This window comes from Hemicordylus capensis, chromosome 6 (genome assembly GCF_027244095.1).
Source record: "Hemicordylus capensis ecotype Gifberg chromosome 6, rHemCap1.1.pri, whole genome shotgun sequence".
NCBI lineage: Eukaryota > Metazoa > Chordata > Lepidosauria > Squamata > Cordylidae > Hemicordylus > Hemicordylus capensis.
In genome coordinates this window covers 51,027,630-51,047,770 of record NC_069662.1, presented here as the reverse complement: position 1 = coordinate 51,047,770, position 20,141 = coordinate 51,027,630, and the positions used below count along the sequence as shown (strand labels likewise).

Sequence of the window (20,141 nt, the reverse complement as noted above, 5' to 3'; positions counted from 1 at the left end):
TTTAAGTTTTAATCTTTTATGAGGGAAATGTGGAGGCAGCAGAGAACTGCTGCTGGGCTGGGGCTCAAGGACTTTGCAACTCAGGCAGGCAGGGCCAAACTAGAGGTGATGTCTTTGAATGTCAATATACAATACTTGGGCCATCATGTCTATTTTGGCTCCAAGTGTTCTCCCAGCTATGGTACCATCTCTGGTCCCACCACCACCCCAGCTTCTCCCTCGCTCTTGCCAAAGTATCTTTGCAATGTTATTTGCTAACTGCTCACCGTAGGGACTGGGGAGGGGTGAGGAACAGAAGGGTCTTCCTTCCCCGATAGGATAGGAAAACTACTCCAATATAGACAGAGTGATTTTAAAAAAATCCCTGTTGAGCCTCATGAGGACTGCAGGCACTTTGAGGAAGCAAAGAAAGGTCGAATTAAAAGCACCTACTCATGCATTGTGCACCTCTGTTTTCCCACCCTTCTCCAAGCCACATGTTGTTTAGGGCCAATGAAAGCAGGGGAAGGAAGAGTTAGAGGTCATGTGCCAAAAGGAGTATTGATCAGGTGTGGGGGGAGAAATCCCCAACCTTGGAAGCTGATAGTTAAAACTGGTTTGTGCTAGGGCTGCAGTCCTATACACATGAATTTGGGAGTGTTGGGAATTCTCTCTGGTAAGACATACCCTTCTATTACAGCAAAGTGCACAGAGGCCAAACACAGCGGAGTCTGCCTAGGCATACATGTATGCTGAGAATAAAAGAAACTTGGAGCCAGTTCATAATTTCAAATCAATATGAGGAGTCTTTATTGGTGAACTCCATTCTAGATAGTAAAGTAGAGAGACAGGATCTCTAATCTATCTAGCTACCTGGATGCAGAGGGTTGGTTTCTGCATCTCTGCACACATGGTACAGGGAGAGAGGAGTGTGGGCGTTGCAAGGGAGAAGAAAGGGGAAGAGGAAGAGGAAGTGGCCAGGCAGGCAGGCAGGAAGTCCCTGAGAGTAGCAATCTACATATCAAAGGAATAGTGTCAGAGCAGTAGAGAAGGGATGACCAATGTCTTGACTAGTCCTCTGACTCACTAGTCTGTCCCCCTCTGTCATTGAAACATGAGACAACGTAGAGTCCTTCACTTCCAACAGGGAGTTCAGTGGGGCTTACATCTGGGTTAGTCTGCATAGCATTAGACAATAAAAATGATGGATATTAATGGATACTCAGTTAATGCCTATTCAAATATGTTTTGTTTGGGTTTTTCCCCCCTTCCATTTGTTAAAGAGAAAAAAATAGATGTTGGCAACGTAGGCTCTGTCCTGGCTGGTATGGGGATCTATTTGACCAGGGAAGAACTGCGGGATGCACTCAGTCTGACAGTGCATAATGGTGAGTTTGTGTCCATGAGTTCAGAGTCTTCAGTTAGAGCATGTGTCTGGGACTTCTGTCCCAAAAGCTCCACATCACAATAGGGTAATCCAGCATTTTAAACCATGGCCTGGATGACCTTTCTGCAGAATATCTGTCAGCCACTCTGATGAGATGCAGAGGTAGAGGTGGAATTACCATTCCTATCTCAGCTTTCCCCAGAACTGAATCCCTAAACACAAAAAGTGGTAATTGGTTCATCATAAGTAGTTAAATAATCAAACATCTTCAATAGTGTGGTTTGTTTTATTTTCCTGATTTTTATCCTGTTATATGTATTTTGTTTGTAAATAACTTTTAGAAATTAAAAAAAGTTTGAAAATATTAAATGTCATATTGGATCTGAAATTTCATGTGTTTATATTGGTGAGGAAGGGACAGAATAGGTCATTGATAGGCAGCAGGAAGATGAAACATAGGGTTGGGAGAATGTTTTCAGAATAGTTTTCTTGTTTGGTATGGTATATTTTGTTGCTTTCACATTTTGTTGGTTTGTTTGTTTTCCTGTTAAGGTTTGTACCTTTTTAGGACACCCGCTCTTTTTGTGTTTGACATTTTCTCCCCGTTTTTTTCTTTATATAGCCTGTGTCTTGTTGGGGTAATTACTTATATAGCAGAGTATTTCAGGAGCTAACTCACTCTCATTGCAACAGAAGTGAACAAGGTCTCTGGGGCAACAGCTTGTAAATGATAAGCATGGAGATTCATGTAAAGTTATTCAAAAGTCCATGATGATAGGAAAGTCCATAACTTTTGAAAGTTATGGTCCATAACTTTTGAAAGTCCATAACTTTTGAAAGTTATTCAAAAGTCCATGATGATAGTATCTAACCACTGGCTAGATGGTGGTCAGAGAGAGACCTATAGAAGCACGGTGCTCAGAGAAAGAGCTAGAAGCATTCTGGGGAGAAGGAGAAAGAAGTCACTCCCAGGAGGTTCCTGAGTACATTCTATCCATAGAGGGGTCATAGGCGCAAAAATAAACAGGAAAGAGAAGGAGACCCTAACTATCTATCTCATATAGATATTAGGGTTACTAGCGCAAAAGGTTGATGCCATCTAGAGCTGGCTCTCCAACATGTCTTATGTAACATCTGTTGGGGATGCAGCTCCTGATGGCATGGACTCTTAGCACCAGCAACCCAATTGACCACTGGGGGCATTGGGGTAGAGACTACGGATGTGCACAAAACTGGCTTGCCTGGTTCCATTCAAATCTGAACTGGATTTGAACTGGCAGAGCTGTCCTTAGAGAGCCCTGGTGGGGTGCGGGGCCCGGGGCTAATCAGCCAGTGCAGACCCCACTTCCAGTTAGTTCTAATGGGGGTTAAAAGAATGGGGCCTGGGGCAGTTGCCCTGCTTGCCATGCCCTAAGGACAGCCCTGCAAACTGGACCGGGCATGTTCAGTTTTTGCACCCCGCAAGTTGGGCCCGTTCCAGTTTACTGCCACCAAGGGCTGCCGCAGCCATGGGGGATGGGTCTCCAGCAGCTCCCCCTCCCCCATCAGTCTCCCCTTAGTTCTCCTTGGGCAAGTGTTGTGGTCATGCAGATAGTTTGCATGCATGCACAGCAGCCAAAAAAAATGACTACCGCACACAGAGGGCCAAAATGGCTCCGAAACAGGCTGAACTGGCCCAAGGAGACTCAAGGGGAGGCCAGAGGGGGAGGGGAGCCTCCAGAGGACACCCCCCCATGGCTACCACAGCACACCCCCAAGGCCACCGCAGCCCTCAGCAGCGGTAAGTCATTACTTTTTAAAACCAATTTTAACACACCACCACCACCCTCGAACTGGGCCAAAACCGGCCTGAGAGGTTTGGTTCGGCCTCGGACTGGACGCGGTTCGGTCTGAGGTCAAGCATCTGAAACGGCCCAGTTCAAGTGCGAACCAGTTCAAATTTGAACCAGTTTGCACACCCCTAGTAGAGACCTCCAGTAAGGGCATTCCCTCTCTGACCATGCTTTCTCTCCTCTGATTCCCCTTTGTTAGAATGATAATCTCAGGTTTCATTTTCTCACCTGGAAAGGGAAACTTCCATCTTCTCCCTTCCCCTCTTCTTGCAGCAAGCACTAGGCATATAGGCTTATCTCTCTCTGTGTTTGACTATATGTTTCCAGGCTTGTCTATGTATTTCCAAAATAAACTACTTTATTTAGAACTCCGTATCTCCAGACAGTTAGAACTCCGTATCTCCAGACAGATAACTCCGTATCTCCAGACAGTACTAATAGGCAGTGCTCTAGTATCTAGTAGTGTGCATGGTTCAGTTCGGGCACACTGTTCAAGCCCTCCGGACCGGTTCGGAATTCCGGCAGTCCGGAGGTTCGGATGGGCGGGGGACTGTTACTTTAAGCGGGGGTGGTGGTAGTACTTAACCCACCTACCCACCCACCCCGCTGCTCTTCCCCCTCCGGTGCTGGTCCTTTAAAAAATCTGTGTGCGCAGCAGTGTCAGAGACGAGTGCGCACAATGCGCAGGGCGCATGCACGCCGCTAGCTCTGGTCTCTTTTAGCCTTAAGGAACAACGACGGGGGCAGGGGCGGCAGGGAGGAACTCTGCCGCCCCAAGAAGATTTTTTAAAGGACCAGCGCCGGAGGGGGAAGAGCGGTGGGGGGGGGAGTACTACCACCCCCCCCACTTAAAGTAACAGTCCCCCCCATGCCGGACCGGGGGGGGACTCCGGACCATGCACACCCCTACTAATATCCAGGGCTTTCTCACCCTGATGTTCTTTTCATCTTGCAGAGGATGGGACGGTGAATTTGAACAACTTCATTAAGGCTTGCAATGATATCCTAACCCGCTCCAGCAGTCAGGGTGAGTTTCAACTTTTTAAAGAAAAAAAATGCAGAGGGTGTGAATTAGGAAAACCTGATGGCATTGCAATTCAAATCCTCACAGCTCTGGTGCCAAACCACTGTTCTACTGTCTGCCTGTTATACATTATTTTTTTTGCTACCAATCGTGCAGCAGAATGAGATGGTAAAAATGATACTGCAATACTTGTAAATAATCATCATTTTTAATACAAACCTATGCAAAAAATTCCCTGCATGGAAAAAAAACTAATATAGCAGAAGGCTGTGTTAGAACCTTGACTATGCACTAGTTCTCTACTTGCACAGAGACTTTTTAAGTAAAGAGGGACTCCAAATGGTATTTCCTACAACATTAAATAATACAATCTGCTGAAGACTGAAGGAACTTCAAGGAACCCAGAAAAGTAGAAATAGAAGCAGCTTCTGATGTTCATGGGAGCTAGAGGTGCTGCACTTCCCCTTCCCTTTTCTCAAATTCATGGAGCTAAAGGGAAAGGAGTTTGATTAAAATCGGGAATTGGTAAGGCAGGCTGTTGGAAGAGAGAAATGAAAATCAGAAATGTAGCTCAGGGAGTGGCACCTGATGGGAGGGAGAAAGGACTGAGCACTTTGCATGGATGGTAGCTGTCAGCCACATGTCCAGAGTTGTAAGTATCCCACAGTCATGCCGTGCTGATTCAGAAACGGAGCACAAGTCTAGAATTCAGCATGACTAACAGCTCATTGAAATTAATAGTACTGCTGCCATTATTTTTTCCATAGAAAAATTGATTAATTGATTGATTTGATCTATATACCGCCCTTCCAAAAGTGGCTCAGGGCAGTTTACATCAAAGTAAAAATCAATTAGCAATTAAAGAATAACATGCCTCAAGGAGAATAACTGGAGATAATATAAAACACAATTTTGTATGCCATTTTCCATAGCGAACCAAATCTCTTCTCTTTACATAACCTATTGAAAGTAAGCCTTTTCATTCCATGAAAATTATATTCATGTGTAGATCCCATGTCAAAATCTGTCATCCATTTGGTATCCCAGTACAGTAACTATCCACCAGTCTCCAAAACTCATTTAAGGCTTATAACTGAACCATATGATGAATGGTTTTAATTTCACTAGTTTGTGTTCCAGACTTTCTTTGACCACATCTTTTTTGTAAGTTCATATTTTCCGATATTTCGTCTATGCTAATTATGCTGCCACCAATAAGTGTAGCATGAAACAAATATTCTGTTCATAGTTTGAAATCCATGATCTCTGAAGGATCAATGATCTCTCACAACTGCGCCTGCGCAGTAGTCCCGCAGAAGCATCTATAGCTCCGATAGGTGCTATCTGGCATTCCAAGGCACGAGGAGGCCGATACCAGTAAAATAGGTGAGAGAGCACCTCCTTCTTCAGTTCCTTCTTGTCCACCACTTGTGCTGCCTTGTGAAGGGTCTACTCCATTCTCCCTTGTTCCTGTGGTAAAGTAAAGTTTCTATCAGTTATTTTGGCTTGATCCAGACTGCTTTTTTGGCTATTCTCTAATTTTGGGTGTTTCCCTCCATTTTAACCTCAGACCAGCTGAGTTTTTCTCCTCAGGTTTGTGACCTCGGATTGTTTTAAGGATTCCTTTGGCCTGCCTCAGCACTATATTAAGTGGGAGCTAAATGACTCTGTGCTTCTTGACGTTTTTGACTCTTGGTGTAATCCTAACCTTGACCTCTTTGCTACGGAACACAACACAAAATGTGATTTATTCTGTTCCAGAGTGGGCATCAGCAAGAACGCTCTAGGAGATGCCTTTCAAATACGATGAAAAGACAAACTATGTTACCTATTTTTCCCCTTTTCTTTGACGTCCAAAGTCATGGGGAAAATCCTTCAAGAAAGGAGCCAATGCATCCTAATCTGCCCTTGGTCGCCCAGACAGCCCTGGTTTCCAGCACTCCTCGGCCTCTCGAAAGGCAATCATCTTCCCTTGAAGAGGGACCTTCTGACAAGGGATGGAGGTCTGGTTCTACACCACGCCCTTCACACTCTCTCACTGACAGCATGGAGGCTGACAAAATCCTACTAGACAAAATCCTAATTAACGAAAGGAAAGCCTCCACTAGATGGGATTATATGTGCAAATGGAAACACTTCCTGACCTACGTGTCCTCAAGGGACTTTGGTCCCTTCCAAGCCTCTATCAGGCAGATCCTTCTTTCCTAACCACTCTCAAGAGGTTGGGCCTCTCAAATACTTCCTTAAAGGTGCACCCTGCGGCAATTTCAGCATGCCACCCAGGTTGGGATGACAAGTTAATCAATCAATAATAAATAATTATGGTACTTGACCAGAGTTCAGCATTATAGTACAAAGTTAACGTTCAATGCAGTTGGTACAGTCTGTAAGATATTACAGTTACATTTAGGTGGAGGAATTTTACCCAACTCAGGGACATATCCCTACCTAACTGATGTTGGTGGTGAGGGCCTTCACCATTGCTTGAAGAATCTTTTATGCAATGGCACAAAATTTAGCAATACAAGAAGTAAATACAGTCTTATCTGCAAGAAGATAGGTTACATAAAAATCCATTGACCTTCCCTGTAAGTTCTCTAAAAGGGGTAAAATCAATTTGCTACATGGAGTGCTATAAAATTTACGGAGAAGTAAAATACGAGCCAAATTTTCAACTCTGTCTGATCCACAAGAACACTTGCGCAGGTAATAGGTATCTTCTTATATCTCCCCTCTAGCCAAGCTGATGGGAAAACATTATAATGAGGTAAGGTGAAGGCTCTCCAATGGGTTGGGCATGTCAAATTATAAAAATAACTTGCTGGAGCTAAAATTGAGGTAACTCACCATTCTTAATGCAATTAGGGAGTTTACTTCTCTCTTCTTGTGAGTCAATATCTAGAAGATGTTCTAGAATTCCGTTGGCTTGATCAAACCCCACAGCAATTAAAGATTCAGAAGAAAGTCCAACTGTCTGAAGTTTTCCCATTAACTTGGATAACCACTTAGCGTGGGTCTGATCTTCCAGAACTAGGGGAGCCAATCCACTTGGTTGAAATTTTAGCTTTTACTAATACTCAAAGACTTCCAGCCACACTCTGGTCTCCACCTTATTAACCCCAGCTTCCAGCCTTAAGGCCAAGCTGGATATGCCTTTTGGCATTTGAAGAATCATTCTTAGAAATTTAGTTTGGACAACCTCCGCGGGGGTAAAGTTCGAATATGGGCCCAGCTGAGCTCCAAAGAGCAGCTGGGTCATTGACTTGGCTTGAAACAGCTTTATATATGCTGGGACAAATTGTCCGTCTTTGGAGCGATAGAACCTTGAGATCATAGTAGCACTTCACTGTGCTGTTTGTGTTATATATTCTAAGTGAAATTTCCTCCTCCCCAGAAGTATGAAACACCACCCCTAAGTACTTAACATTTAACCTGTTCAATCATGTTGCTATTAATTCTCTATCTGTGAGATTTGGGTCTCCTGGCGAAGACCATTACTTTTTTTTTTTTTTGTAATTAATTAGCAAACGGTCTTCTAACAGAACTGTGAAAATGCCTTTAGTGATCTCCTAAGACCGATGTCAAAGATACAATCACTGCATCATCAGTGTAAAGAAGTATAGGGATCTGCCTACTTGCTATCTTGCGGGGGGGGTGTGCATGTGTACCCTATTCATATACTTAACAAGTGAGTTAATATAGAAGTTGAATAACAAGGGGGCTAGAACACATCCTTGCTTAATGCCAGTGCCTGTAGGAATTGGGTTAGATAAATCACCATTGGATTATGTCTTACATGAAGACTTTGTTGCCATAAATCTTTTAGGGCATTGTTCTCTTAAAAGCCTTATATTGTTTTTTCTTCAACAATAGCTCCGTAGATCCTGCGTCTAACCTATAACATATATAGCAGTCTATTAACAACATTTTCACATTAATGCAGTCCTGGTCAAACTAAGCTTGAGATCTCCAGTGCTGTTGGTCAGTACATGTTTGAATCAGCAGTTTGGGTTGCGAGAGCTGTGTCAGGGAGTTGTATGAAACAATTTTAGAATTACATACATCCTCTATCAAAATACTGGTGCTCAGTTCTTCCACCTTATCCAACTTAAACATTCCTTCCAATTCAGATTTTAATTGTTCTGACCATTTTAGTCTAATTTTCCTAAGTTCTGTCTTAAACCCTGATGGAGAAACACAGTGATGACATTCTAGAGATGTCAGTAATTTATCTCCAGTAAGTGATCACTATCTAAATGACAGTCCACTTTCAGATGTTCATCATTTAGCACATTACAAGAAACTAAGATATAATCAATAGTTGACATTTTCCCAAATGTAGACCAAAATGTAAGCTCTCTTGGCCAATCCTTTTCTGTGGCTCCATTCAGAATGTAAAGGTCCATATGACTTGCCATTTGAGTGAGACAGAACCCAGCAATATTACTGATCTTATCCCTAGATTGGTGGGTTAGTAGACAAAAACTCTCATCCCCGTTTGGAGGGCAGCAATGAAAATGTGCATATAATTCAAGGTCATTTGCACCTATCCTAGCATTTAAATCTCTGCCCATAACTACATGGGATGAGGGTAAAAGATTTAACAAGTAACTAACATGATTTTCAAACTCCTGCCAGAGAGTCTTTATTTGAGGATACAATCGTAATGGAAGCAAATATGTATTTATAAGAAGAAAGTGGTTTGATTCACTATTAAGTGAACTGCCAGCGCCCAGCACTGAAAAAAGAGGAAGCTTCTCAGTTCTCACACATAAATTAGTGGAAATTAAAATTGCTACTTCTCCTTGGGGTCTACCCTTCCTATCACTCGGGAGGGCTGGGAGTGAAATAGAATGATATCCATTGAATATTACATCGTCCAAACACCAGGTCTCCTGTGAAAAAAATTATATCAAATTTGGTTAAATAATTTACAAAGGAGATATTGGCCCTTTTAATTTTAAAGCCTGCAATGTTCCAGGAGACCAGGGAGATCTTATTGGGGGCCTGATGATTTTCAGACAGGGGAGCCACATGTCAGTTCAGCTGCTTGAGTTATAGGTGCTCCCAACTAAGACATTTCATGGATAACAGTATCCTCAGCAAGATTCTGTGTATCCTGCACCAAGGGCTGTCTCCCATTATTTTCTATTACACAGGGGTCAGATTGTAAGTCTCCAAGACTATATGAGCTCATCTGCCCCTGCATGCTTGTCACATTCTCAGTTCTAGAAAAATCCGTCAAGTCGTTGTCTACATCCTCTAGCCAAGCCTTGGCCACTTGGACAATATCTTCAGCTGTCAGGTTGGACACAATTGGCTCTAGAGCAGGGCTGCTCAATTAAGGCCCCCAGCTGTTTTTGGACTACAACTCCAGTAATCCCCAGTCACAGTGGCCAATCGCCAGGGAGTATGGGAGCTGTAGGCCAACATCTGTAGGAGAGCTGAAATTGAGCTGCCCTGATCTAGGGTCATATCCAGGGACTCATTCCCCTATTCAGGAAGAGGTGAGACAGAATGGATTGATGGTTCCTCCGGAGCCCTTAAGAACTTTTCATCTAACTGAATCCTAGAGCACTCCCGGCTGGGGCTGCATGGCTTCTTGGGGGAGCTAACCTTGGTTAACCCCCTTCCAGGATAGACCTCAGCAACTATTGGATTTACTGTATTTTTAAGAGAGAAAAGAGTTTCTTTCAGCTCTTTTATGCCATCATTGAAGCTCTGTTGTTCTATCTGTGGTGGATTAAAGGAAGGGTTAACTTCCATAGCTTCCAGAGGCTGGAGCTTTCTGCGCTTATCAGGCAGATAGTACTTGTTTCCCTTAGGCTGCTCATTCAAGGACATTGTCATAGGAACCTTATCTTGCAAGCCAGTTAAACTCTCTACAGTTTTTCCTCTTAAAGGGTTTCTCCATCTGTGTAATAAGGGGTGGCAGAGTCGGTCAGAAAAAACACAGGGCACATAAATCACAATGTTTCTGAGCAGGGGTCTTAACTTAATTAGCATGGAAGGGATTATAGCTTGTGAAAAACAGAGGAGAATCCTGTTCAGACCAGAACCATTTGGGGGCCAGTCTATTGCAACAAGGTCTATATACTCTGGAGAAACTGGCCAACACCTCCATAGACCCACGATTACTCCTGCTCATCTGTATGCTATATGAAAACACCTCACTGAGAGTGAAGTGAAATAATAAAGGTCATCTATCCGAACCTGTAGCCACGTGAAAGGGGGTTAAGCAAGGTTGTATCCTTGCTCCTTTTCTGTTTAATTTCTATGTTAATTTTTTAATTCCCCTTCTGGATAATCCCAACCTTCACCCACCTAAACTAGCAGGCAGACCCATCTCAATCCTACTTTATGCCGATGATGCGGCTATACTATCGAGAACATTGGTTGGCATGAGGAAAGCGCTACAATGACTTACACAGTTCTGCAAAGATGAGTCCCTAGTCATAAATATCCCAAAGACTAAGGTTATGGTATTTGCCAAAAGGCCAAAAGAACACAAATAGCAAATTAACAAGTGTAATGTTGAGCAGGTTAGGAGCTATAAGTACTTGGGCATAGTTTTCCACGCAAATGGTACATAGGGTACACAATGTGAACATGCTGCAGCAAGTGCTCAGAGGAGTGTATCTGCTATACAAAAATTCTTCCATACTAGAGGGGGCTATTTTATCCCAGCAGCTGTCAAGGTATACCAGGCCACAACATTGGCACAAATGCTATATGTGTTCCAGATCTATTCCCCCTGCAACTTCAAACCCATGGAAGTTGGGTTCCTTCGTGCCATATTCCAGGTGCCTAGATGTGTTTCAAATGCCATCCTACGCTTAGAGGTGGGTCTAACCAGAGTCGAGGCCTAGGGGCAGCTTCACACATTTAATTACTGGCTCAAGTTATATTTTTGCCATCAGGGCCTGGGCCCCCCGATATTGAAAGATGAGTTTCATTCTAATTGGTGTAAGAGCCTTTATGATAAATTGGGCAGATATGGCCTCTCTCCACAATATTGACTTTTATTGGGACAGGATGCTGCCAAAGAAATTATTAAACAACATACTATGGATATGAAGAAGCAATCTGATGTAGTTCTTGTTAACTTTAGTAGCATTCCAGGTGGCTTCTCATACTACCCTCAGCCAGCAGCGTACCTTACAAATTTGACCACTCTAAACCAGAGGAGAGTGTTCTCGCTGGCATGGTTTAATGCCCTGCCTTCTGCCATTTTGGATAATAATATAATTTGGATAATAAGATAATACTGCTCAGGAACCAGCTATGTCCATGTGGTTTGGGCAATATTGAGTCCATCTCACATATGCTTTTATACTGTTTATATTGTACGGACATTCGCATTGCCTGGATTGAACCACTTATTAAAAAGCATGCCAGATTGATCAGAATAGTATTACACTTCCTTTCTTCTGGCAGACCAGTATACAGCAGTTACAGCCGGGTTAGCAAGATTCTGTGCCGCAGCATGCAAACTGAGAAGGGAGCAGTTGATGAATTGTAATTGAGACCTCTGTATGTATATGTTTTGATACTCTATCACCTAGTCCTGGTTTTGATTTTATTTTACTCTAATATTATTTTCCATTTTATTTTTTGATTGCTGATCACTGACTAATAATAAAATTCATTCAGTTCACAAGATCTATATAGCATGATTGGCATCAGAGAAGTTGTTGTTTTATTAAATTTATACCCCGCCCAAACTTACGTCTCTGGGCGGCTAACAATAAAGTTGAGATAAAGAGGAAACCATAGCATGATGAGTATGCCACCTGTTCATCCAAGATGGGGTACTCTATAGCATCACCTGCCTTGACTGACCTGGGAGGGAGCACTGACAATACCACCACCACCCCAAACAGGCTTCCGATTTATGCCCAGCTATGCCGGGTTTACTGCAGCCGAACTCCTCCCTCCTAGCCTTATTTTCACAACTTATTCTTATCTGCCTGTAACTTCCAACAAATTCATAAAAGGCCCCTTTTAGTTTATCAGGTTTACAGGAAACTGCTTCAATTTCCCTCAGCAGTAAATCCAAAGTCTTAGCTGTCAGAAAAGAACATTCTGCAAGGGGGTCAAAACATTCCAAATGGGAGGGCATCCTGGCATCATTGGTATCAACAGTTTTGGGCCCCAGGTCATCCTGCTGGAATTCAGCAATTTTCTCAGAAGTGTACTTACTCAAATCTGACAAAACAGAGTCTGTTAGTAGTACTTCTGTCTCCAAGGCTGCAAAACTGTTTTCCACCAGGATATTGCTAATTATTCTCTTGGTTTCAATCATAGATAATAGTTCATCTATTCTGCATTGTTTCAAAGCTTTCTCAGTGGAAGGGTGCTGATTGGATTTGCTTTTCTTTGGGCTTGGTGGACTTGTTATTCGCCTGCATTTTTTATTAACCATCCCTTCTTCAAACAGTTCTCCCACAGCTGCAGTGCTGTTTAGCACCAGCGAAGAAAAGGAGGAACAGAGCAATCAATCAAAATAGGTCTGCAGAAGCATTCTAGGAAACTTAAAATAGAACTAGGCAAACTGGATGCACTAATCAACTAAGCAGACCACGAGCCATAATAATTTATAAAAGAAAACTATGCAGTATCCATAAATTTTAAAAGGGACGCCTCAGGAGTTCTTTAACAAGCTGTTACTCTGTTGCCATGTTGGCTCCTCCCCGGGATGGCAAGTCAGTTTTTCTCCATCCAGATTTGAAACGCTTTTTAAAGGGCATTCATAATCTATATCCATCTGTAAGAGAACCGTTTGAATCGTTGAACCTCTCGCTTGCACTGTCCACCCTTACAAAGGCTCTGTTTGAGCCCCTTCTTGCGTCCAGTTGAAGCTGTTGTCACTAAAGACTGCCTTCCTGATTGCTATTACTTCTGCAAGGTGAGTCAGTGAACTCACCGCTTTGAGGGCTGACTCTTCCTCCACCAAATTTTATCCAAAATAGTTCTTCGTCCTGACCCTGGTTTCCGCCCCAAGATCATCTCAGATTTTCATATCAACCAGGACATTATCCTCCCTACTGTCTTCCTTAATCCATCCACACCTTTAGAGCGCTCCATGCCTTGGATGTCCACAGGTGTCTCCTGTAGTTCTTGGACCACACTAAGATATTCCAGTGTTCCAACAAATTGTTCATCTCCTACTCTGTTCTCCACAAAGGCTCTGCCATCTCTAGGCAAAGACTCTCGAACTGGCTGGTGCAACGCATCTTCTGCTGCTACAAGGATCAAGGTGTCCAGCTCCCAACCAGAATCAAAGCCCTCTCTACTACAGCCATGGCTACTTGTTCTATTCTTCAATCCTTGTCTTCTTGGTTCCATGTAATATTCTAATTTTCTGAGATTGTGGATTTGGGGTTTTCATGAGCTGTACGCCATGATCATCACAATTATAACAAATTAAGGCTTGACTTATCTTGCTTTGCATGTAATGCGTCTGTCTCATATATCAGTTTCACCTTTTAATTTGCATTACTGAAATTAATGGACTTTTGCACGATATTCTAATTTTCCGAGTTTCACCTTTATGCTTTTTTTCATGTGCCTGAGCCCAAGGACCAAGGAAGAGCCAGCGTGGTGTAGTGGTTAGAGTGCTGGACTAGGACCGGGAAGACCCGAGTTCAAATCCCCATTCAGCCATGATACTTGCTGGGTGACTCTGGGCCAGTCACTTCACTCTCAGCCTAACCTACTTCACAGGGTTGTTGTGAGGAGAAACCCAAGTATGTAGTACACCGCTCTGAGCTCCTTGGAGGAAGAGTGGGATATAAAATGCAAATGTAAATTAAGTCTAGAAATGTGTTCCCCCATTCATGTAGACCTTTTAAATGCACAAAATATTACACATACACCATTTGCCACTTATTTATTTCTTCACAGCTATTCATGGGAAGTACTCTAGGCTGAGAGTGAACTGCCCAGTGTTGCCCAGTGAACTTGGAGATTGAGCCGAGCCTGGAAATTTGGTCTCTGCACTCAATACTTTAGCTGTAAAAATAGTCTTGCTAGATCAATCAAAGGGTCCATCTAGCCCAGCACTCTGTTTTCGGCAATTGCCAGCAGAGCTTACAAGCAGAACATGAAGGAGTAGATACACTGTTCCCCAATTGTGTATCCCCAGCATCTGGTGGGCTGCATCAGGAATCCAAGTGCATCCTTGCTCCCTCCTGTGGGGTGATGTCAGTGCCCATATATTGGCAGAGCATAGTGGAGGTTCAGTGCTGCACAAAGCCTTTCCTGTCCCCCACAACAGTCACAATCTCCATCGTGGCACACTTCAGCCTCTTTCACAGCATACTAGATTGTCTCTGCACATGGTCTGGGGAATTACAGATTTAGTATCTGTAAGAAAGATAGTATACCATCACTATACATGAAAGCTCCACTCTTAGCAAAAAGATATTGGTAGATCACTCCTCCATGAATGTATCTAATCCTCTTTTAAAATTCTGCTGATGGCATCACTAGGTCAATAAATCGACCTAGTGATAAATAAAATCTATCAACTGAATGAATTCCAAGATGAACCTTACTGGCTCTTGCACCCAGTTTGATTTACAGACCTACTCTTCTTTAGGTCACCACTATTGCCAGGGGTTACTTGTTGCCCAGGGTACACCAGAGGCCATTCTAGGTCACAATATGCTAACATCAGAGGTTTCTAAAGGTTCTAAGGCCTACAGGTTAGTGTGGCCTTAGGAGAGCTGAAGGAAGGCTTGTCTTGAAGGCTCTCTTGGTAGGCAGACAATTTGGGGTTGCTTCTTGCACATCCTCTGTTCTCAAATATGGAGCGCATGATGATCTTCTAGAAGAGAGCAAGAAGCCTGGAGTGGCGGGGGGAAATTCAAGGGGTGAGGAAATAGTATGTTCACTCTTTAGTTTGCTGCAGTTGCATCTGGAATTCCAGCTTCTGGTGGGAAGAGAGCAAGCCTCTTTGTTACTGCCCTTACAGGACACACAGGAGCTTCTTATTATGGCTTATTCTGCATTTTAGCTCTAAGCCAGTGTGAGGAGAGGAGCATGTTGCCAGCTCTAGCTCCATGATGCCCCTGGAGTAATCAAATCAAATCATCTTTATTACAGTCTTTGACCAGCATAAAATAGGTTACAATGGCATAAATGACACAAAAGGCATGAAAGTAGCATAAAAAGAACATAAAATCCTAGATCCTAAGATCCTGAATCCCGGAAGCCCAAAATCTAAAAAACTGAAAAACTATGACACTATAAAATTTGCACAGAACTCGGCAATGTTATGCGTGGTAGCAGGCTTGGAGTCAGAGAGCAGGAGTAAAATTGGCTTGTGCAACTTGGGAACTTGAGTAATATCAGGATGATGAGGGTAGTGCGGATGTCTCTGTAGAATGGGCAACAGAGGAGGACATGCACTGTTGGGACGAATAATTGCCATGTGGCTTTGCGGAGTCAATGCATTGGAATACTGTGATGTAGTGACTCCCTCTGGAGGTCTGTGTTCAGATCCTAACTTAGCCATGAAATTCACTTAGGCTTAAGGCTGGGCGGGGTGTGTGTCTAATTTTTGCATCAAAAGGGGAATATGAGTGAAGGGAGTTTCATCTTCCCCTGAGTTACTACACCAGGGCACTTTCCAGGTTAGACGCTACAACGGGGTCAGGACATATCTCGGAAGTGTGCTTCCACATTTCCTGTGTCATGACACCACAGTCCCTATGTGGACAGCAGGGTGCCGTTTACATTTCCAGTGCCTTGTTGCGAATTTAATCGCTGCGATACAGAGCAAGGACGTCGTATATCTGGTGTGGAAAAGTTGCTGGTGTTTTGAGTTGTTAGTTGCTGCGAGACTGCTCCCCCTACTGTTTATGATCCAAATGCGACTTGCCTGAATGGGGGCATTTTGCTGATGATGAGCAGCTAGTCTGGAAAGCGCCCAGGTTTTGCTGCTTTAAACACTCTCCTTCCAGTCCAACTCACTTTCAGTATCAAGCTTGGGATGCAGAGCAAGTATCTGAAGTGACAGACATATGAATACCAAATATGGCTACCCCTGCACTTCTAGTTTATTTTATGTATTCATTTAATTTAATTTAATTTAATTTAATTTAATTTAATTTAATTTAATTTAATTTAATTTCTAGACTTCTTAAAACTGACTTCTCTTCATCTTCAGAAAATGGCACTCATTCTCTAAATGCCTGCGTACAGGCAGTAATGGGCTGGACGAGGGAGAACAAATTGAAACTGAATCCAAGCAAGACAGAGGTGCTCATTGTGGGGGCTCAGAATCTGAGGGGTGAGTTAGATCTTCCTGTGCTGGATGGGGTTACACTCCCCCAGAAGAAGCAGGTATGTAGTTTGGGACTACTCCTGGACCCAGGCCTCACCCTGGTATCTCAGGTGGAGGCCATGGCCAGGAGTGCTTTCTATCAGCTTCGGCTGATTCAACAGCTGCACCCATTCCTCGAAGAGGATGACCTCAAAACAATGGTGCATCAGCTGGTAACCTCCCAGCTCGACTACTGCAATGTGCTCTATGTGGGGCTGCCTTTGTACATAGTCTGGAAACTTCATTTAGTTCAGAATGCGGCAGCCAGATTGGTCTCTGGAGTAACCCAGAGAGACCATATTATGCCTGTTTTGAAACAGTTACACTGGCTGCTGATATATTTCTGGGCAAAATACAAATTGCTGGTTATTACCTTTAAAGCCCTGAATGGCTTAGGTCTGAGTTCTCTTAGAGAGCGCCTTCTTCTACATGATTCCCACCGCATGTTAAGGTCATCTGAGGAGGTCCATCTCCAGTTACCACCAGTTCGTATGGTGGCGACTCAGAGGCAGGCCTTCTCTGTAGCTGCTCCTGGGCTGTGGAATGCACTCCTGGCAGAAATCCGTAATTTGAGATCATTACTGTCCTTCAGGAGAGCCCTTAAAACCTATCTGTTTGGCCTGGCCTTCCAGAGTTTTTAAATGATTGAAAAACTGTTTTAAATTGTTTTAAATTGCTGCCCTTATTTTCCAGGGGTTTTTTAGCTGTTTGAATTGCTTAATTGGTTTTATTCTGTTTTTATAGTTTGATTTTAACTGTTAACTTGTTTTAAATGTTTTTACCATGTTGTAAACCACCCTGAGCCATTTTGGAAGGGCGGCATATAAATCTAATAAATAAATAAAATAAATAAAAGTAATAACCAGCACTTTGTATTTTGCCCGGAAACATATCGGCAGCCATTACATCTGTTTTAAGACAGGCATAATATGGTCTCTCCGGGTTACCCCAGAGACCAATCTGGCTGCCGCATTTTGAACTAACTGAAGTTTCTGAACTACATTACAAAGGCAGCCCCACGGAGAGCGCATTGCAGTAGTCAAGCCTGGAGGTTACCAGCTGATGCACCACTATTTTGAGATCATTCTCTTCAAAGAATGGACACAGCTGTTGAATCAACCAAAGCGCTCTTGGCCATAGCTTCCACATGAGATGCCAGGGTGAGGCCTGGATTCAAGAGCACTCCCAAGCTGCATACCTATTCCTTCTGGGGGAGTGTAACTCCATCCAGCACAGGAAGATTTAACTTATCCCTCAAATTCTGATCCCCCACAATGAGCACCTCCGTCTTGCTTGGATTCAGCTTCAATTTGTTATCCCTTAACCAGCCCATTACTTCCCATACACAGGCATTTAGGGAGTGAATGCCATTTCCTGATTATGCCGATGGTAAAGAGCTATAGATTTTGATGTCATCAGCATACTGGTCTAGAAGATAATCAGTTTCCTCCAAAACTTCCTGGATCTGGTTAGCCACCACTCTCTCAATCACCTTGCCCAACCATGGGAGATTGGGCACCAGCCTATAATATCCATCACTGAGGGATCTAGGGAAGGATTCTTTAGAAATGGTCTTCGTCCATTTTCATATTGCTGACTTGGTTCAGCGTGTGTGTGTGTGTGTGTGTGTGTGTGTGTGTGTGTGTGTGCAGCCTTCTCAGTACTGCTGTATGTGCATGTACTGCCTTTATTTCACACAGCTGTTGTAGCAACGGCATAGTGAAGGGAGAGAGGGCCATTGTTCACAAGGTCGTCTCCACCCTTGCGGTGGAGGAAATGTCCACCCTCCCAGCGCACATTAGCATGCACATCCCCCCACTCATTCCCCCCACGCTCTACTACCCTCTCCAGTTTCAGATTGTGTTAAATGTAATGGCTCTTGGAGAGGAATGCTGGGAATAGTAGTGGCTAGGGATCTACACAAAAAAGGACACCAAAAAATCCTTAGCACACTCACAAAACTACATTACCCAGACTTGTCAAGCAAACTATCAGCTTCAAAGTAGTTTAAATGTGGGTACATCCAGATGGGGTATTTAATCCAGGATTGTCACACTCACTCTTTACTGAGGCTTCATACAACACCAACACCAACACCAACCATCCTTTGTCAGCCTGTACTTTCCCTGTGCTTTAAATCCTCACGTAGATTAATGTAGATAATCGAATCTAATTTTTTCAACGGTACAACTATATGTGTGGTGGCTGCACTACTGTTCTGTCTTTTTGAATTTGGTGTGTTCAGTGACATGGAGGTGGGGTGCTGAGTCCCACAACCACACCTCCACATTTCCATGCCAAGGCATATTTATACCTTTTCTATTTTCTGGCCAGCTGTTGTCAGGTTTTGTCTTTGTTTGTTTTTTAGTGAGGCAATACCAGTGTTCCACTTTTTGTAAAACTGAATTGTTTTACTACTTTGTTTCAATACTGTATTTTATTAGTACATAGTATTAACACCTATGTTAACATTGTTTGGCCAAGAAAAAACACCAAAACAGTTGCAGATCACTATGTCGACATGGTGCCAATCCTCCTCTCCCCACCCCACAAATTACTTGCAGAGATGAAATTACTTGCATCTGCCCAAATATAATTCAAGCACAGAGGTAAATGGGAAGGGCCAGTTGCATCATCTTACACTATGGGCCACCCACTAGTATGACAGAATATAAGGCTATGAAACAGCAAAAAAGACACACTAGTGTGAAAGCAGCAATGCAATTCCACTTCCATCACCAAATGGTAAAACAGTGATTGGGTGTGGCTACAAGGAGCGTGTCTGGAAGTGCCCTTGAGAGCACCTTGATAGTTTAAATTCTGTTAAACTATCACAGCAATAGACCTATTAGAATGGCTCACAACATGTACCTGTGTCCTTGTGGTGGAGGGGCTTGGCCTGGACCCCCAAAAAGTAAGATTACAGCTGTTGGGCAGAGTTGTGCTGTTCCGATGAATTTGAGGGTGGTGTGTCATCATCCACCATTGATATTTTATATATTGCTCTTTCCTCCACAGGAAAAGCTCTGAGTGAAATGTCAGAACCAAGGATGCTGAAGCTGCCGAAGGTGGCAGAGAAGCATCATCTCCAAACAGTATGCAAGTGAGTAATGCTGTTAGTTTAGCACATGAATTGCTTTTCCATTCTGCCTGATGCAGAGTTCGCAAGAATTCTCAGAGTTCTTGAGAGTTCTTCTCAGAGTCCTTGAGAAGTTTCACATTCTCTCAGCTCATTTTCAGTAAAAATGTAAATCAATAATTGGTTACTTACATCACCTCTAGTACTTTTAGGAGACAGAGAGAGAGAGAGAGAAACACTCCTTAGTGTTGGGATTTGGCATGAGAGGAAAGAGGGGGAATCAAGTTAGTTCACTTCGTTGTGCTCTTAAGTGTTCCTCTCTTCTCTGAGCTGTGGGACATCCCATGGTCAATTTCCTTGATGAGAGAGTGAGTACTGGAGATGAGTTTTGTCATAATTTGTATCCTATGAATATGATAAATATTTATATACCTCTTTTCAACAAAAGTTCCCAAATTGGTTTACATAGATATAAATGAATATATAAAATGGCTCCCTGTCCCCAAAGG

The 20,141-nt window shown here is 43.2% G+C and overlaps 1 protein-coding gene across 2 annotated transcripts in view; it reads left to right on the top strand.

Annotated features, from left to right (window-relative positions):
- The window catches only part of LOC128330249 (uncharacterized), a 172,126-nt gene that overhangs the window by 120,234 nt on the left and 31,751 nt on the right, over nt 1-20,141 (top strand). For both annotated transcript variants that reach the window (XM_053262784.1, XM_053262783.1), the window contains 3 exons: nt 1,263-1,367; nt 4,154-4,225; nt 19,572-19,656. In XM_053262784.1, coding sequence (XP_053118759.1) covers nt 1,263-1,367; nt 4,154-4,225; nt 19,572-19,656 — 262 coding nt within the window. The remainder of the gene's footprint in view (nt 1-1,262; nt 1,368-4,153; nt 4,226-19,571; nt 19,657-20,141) is intronic.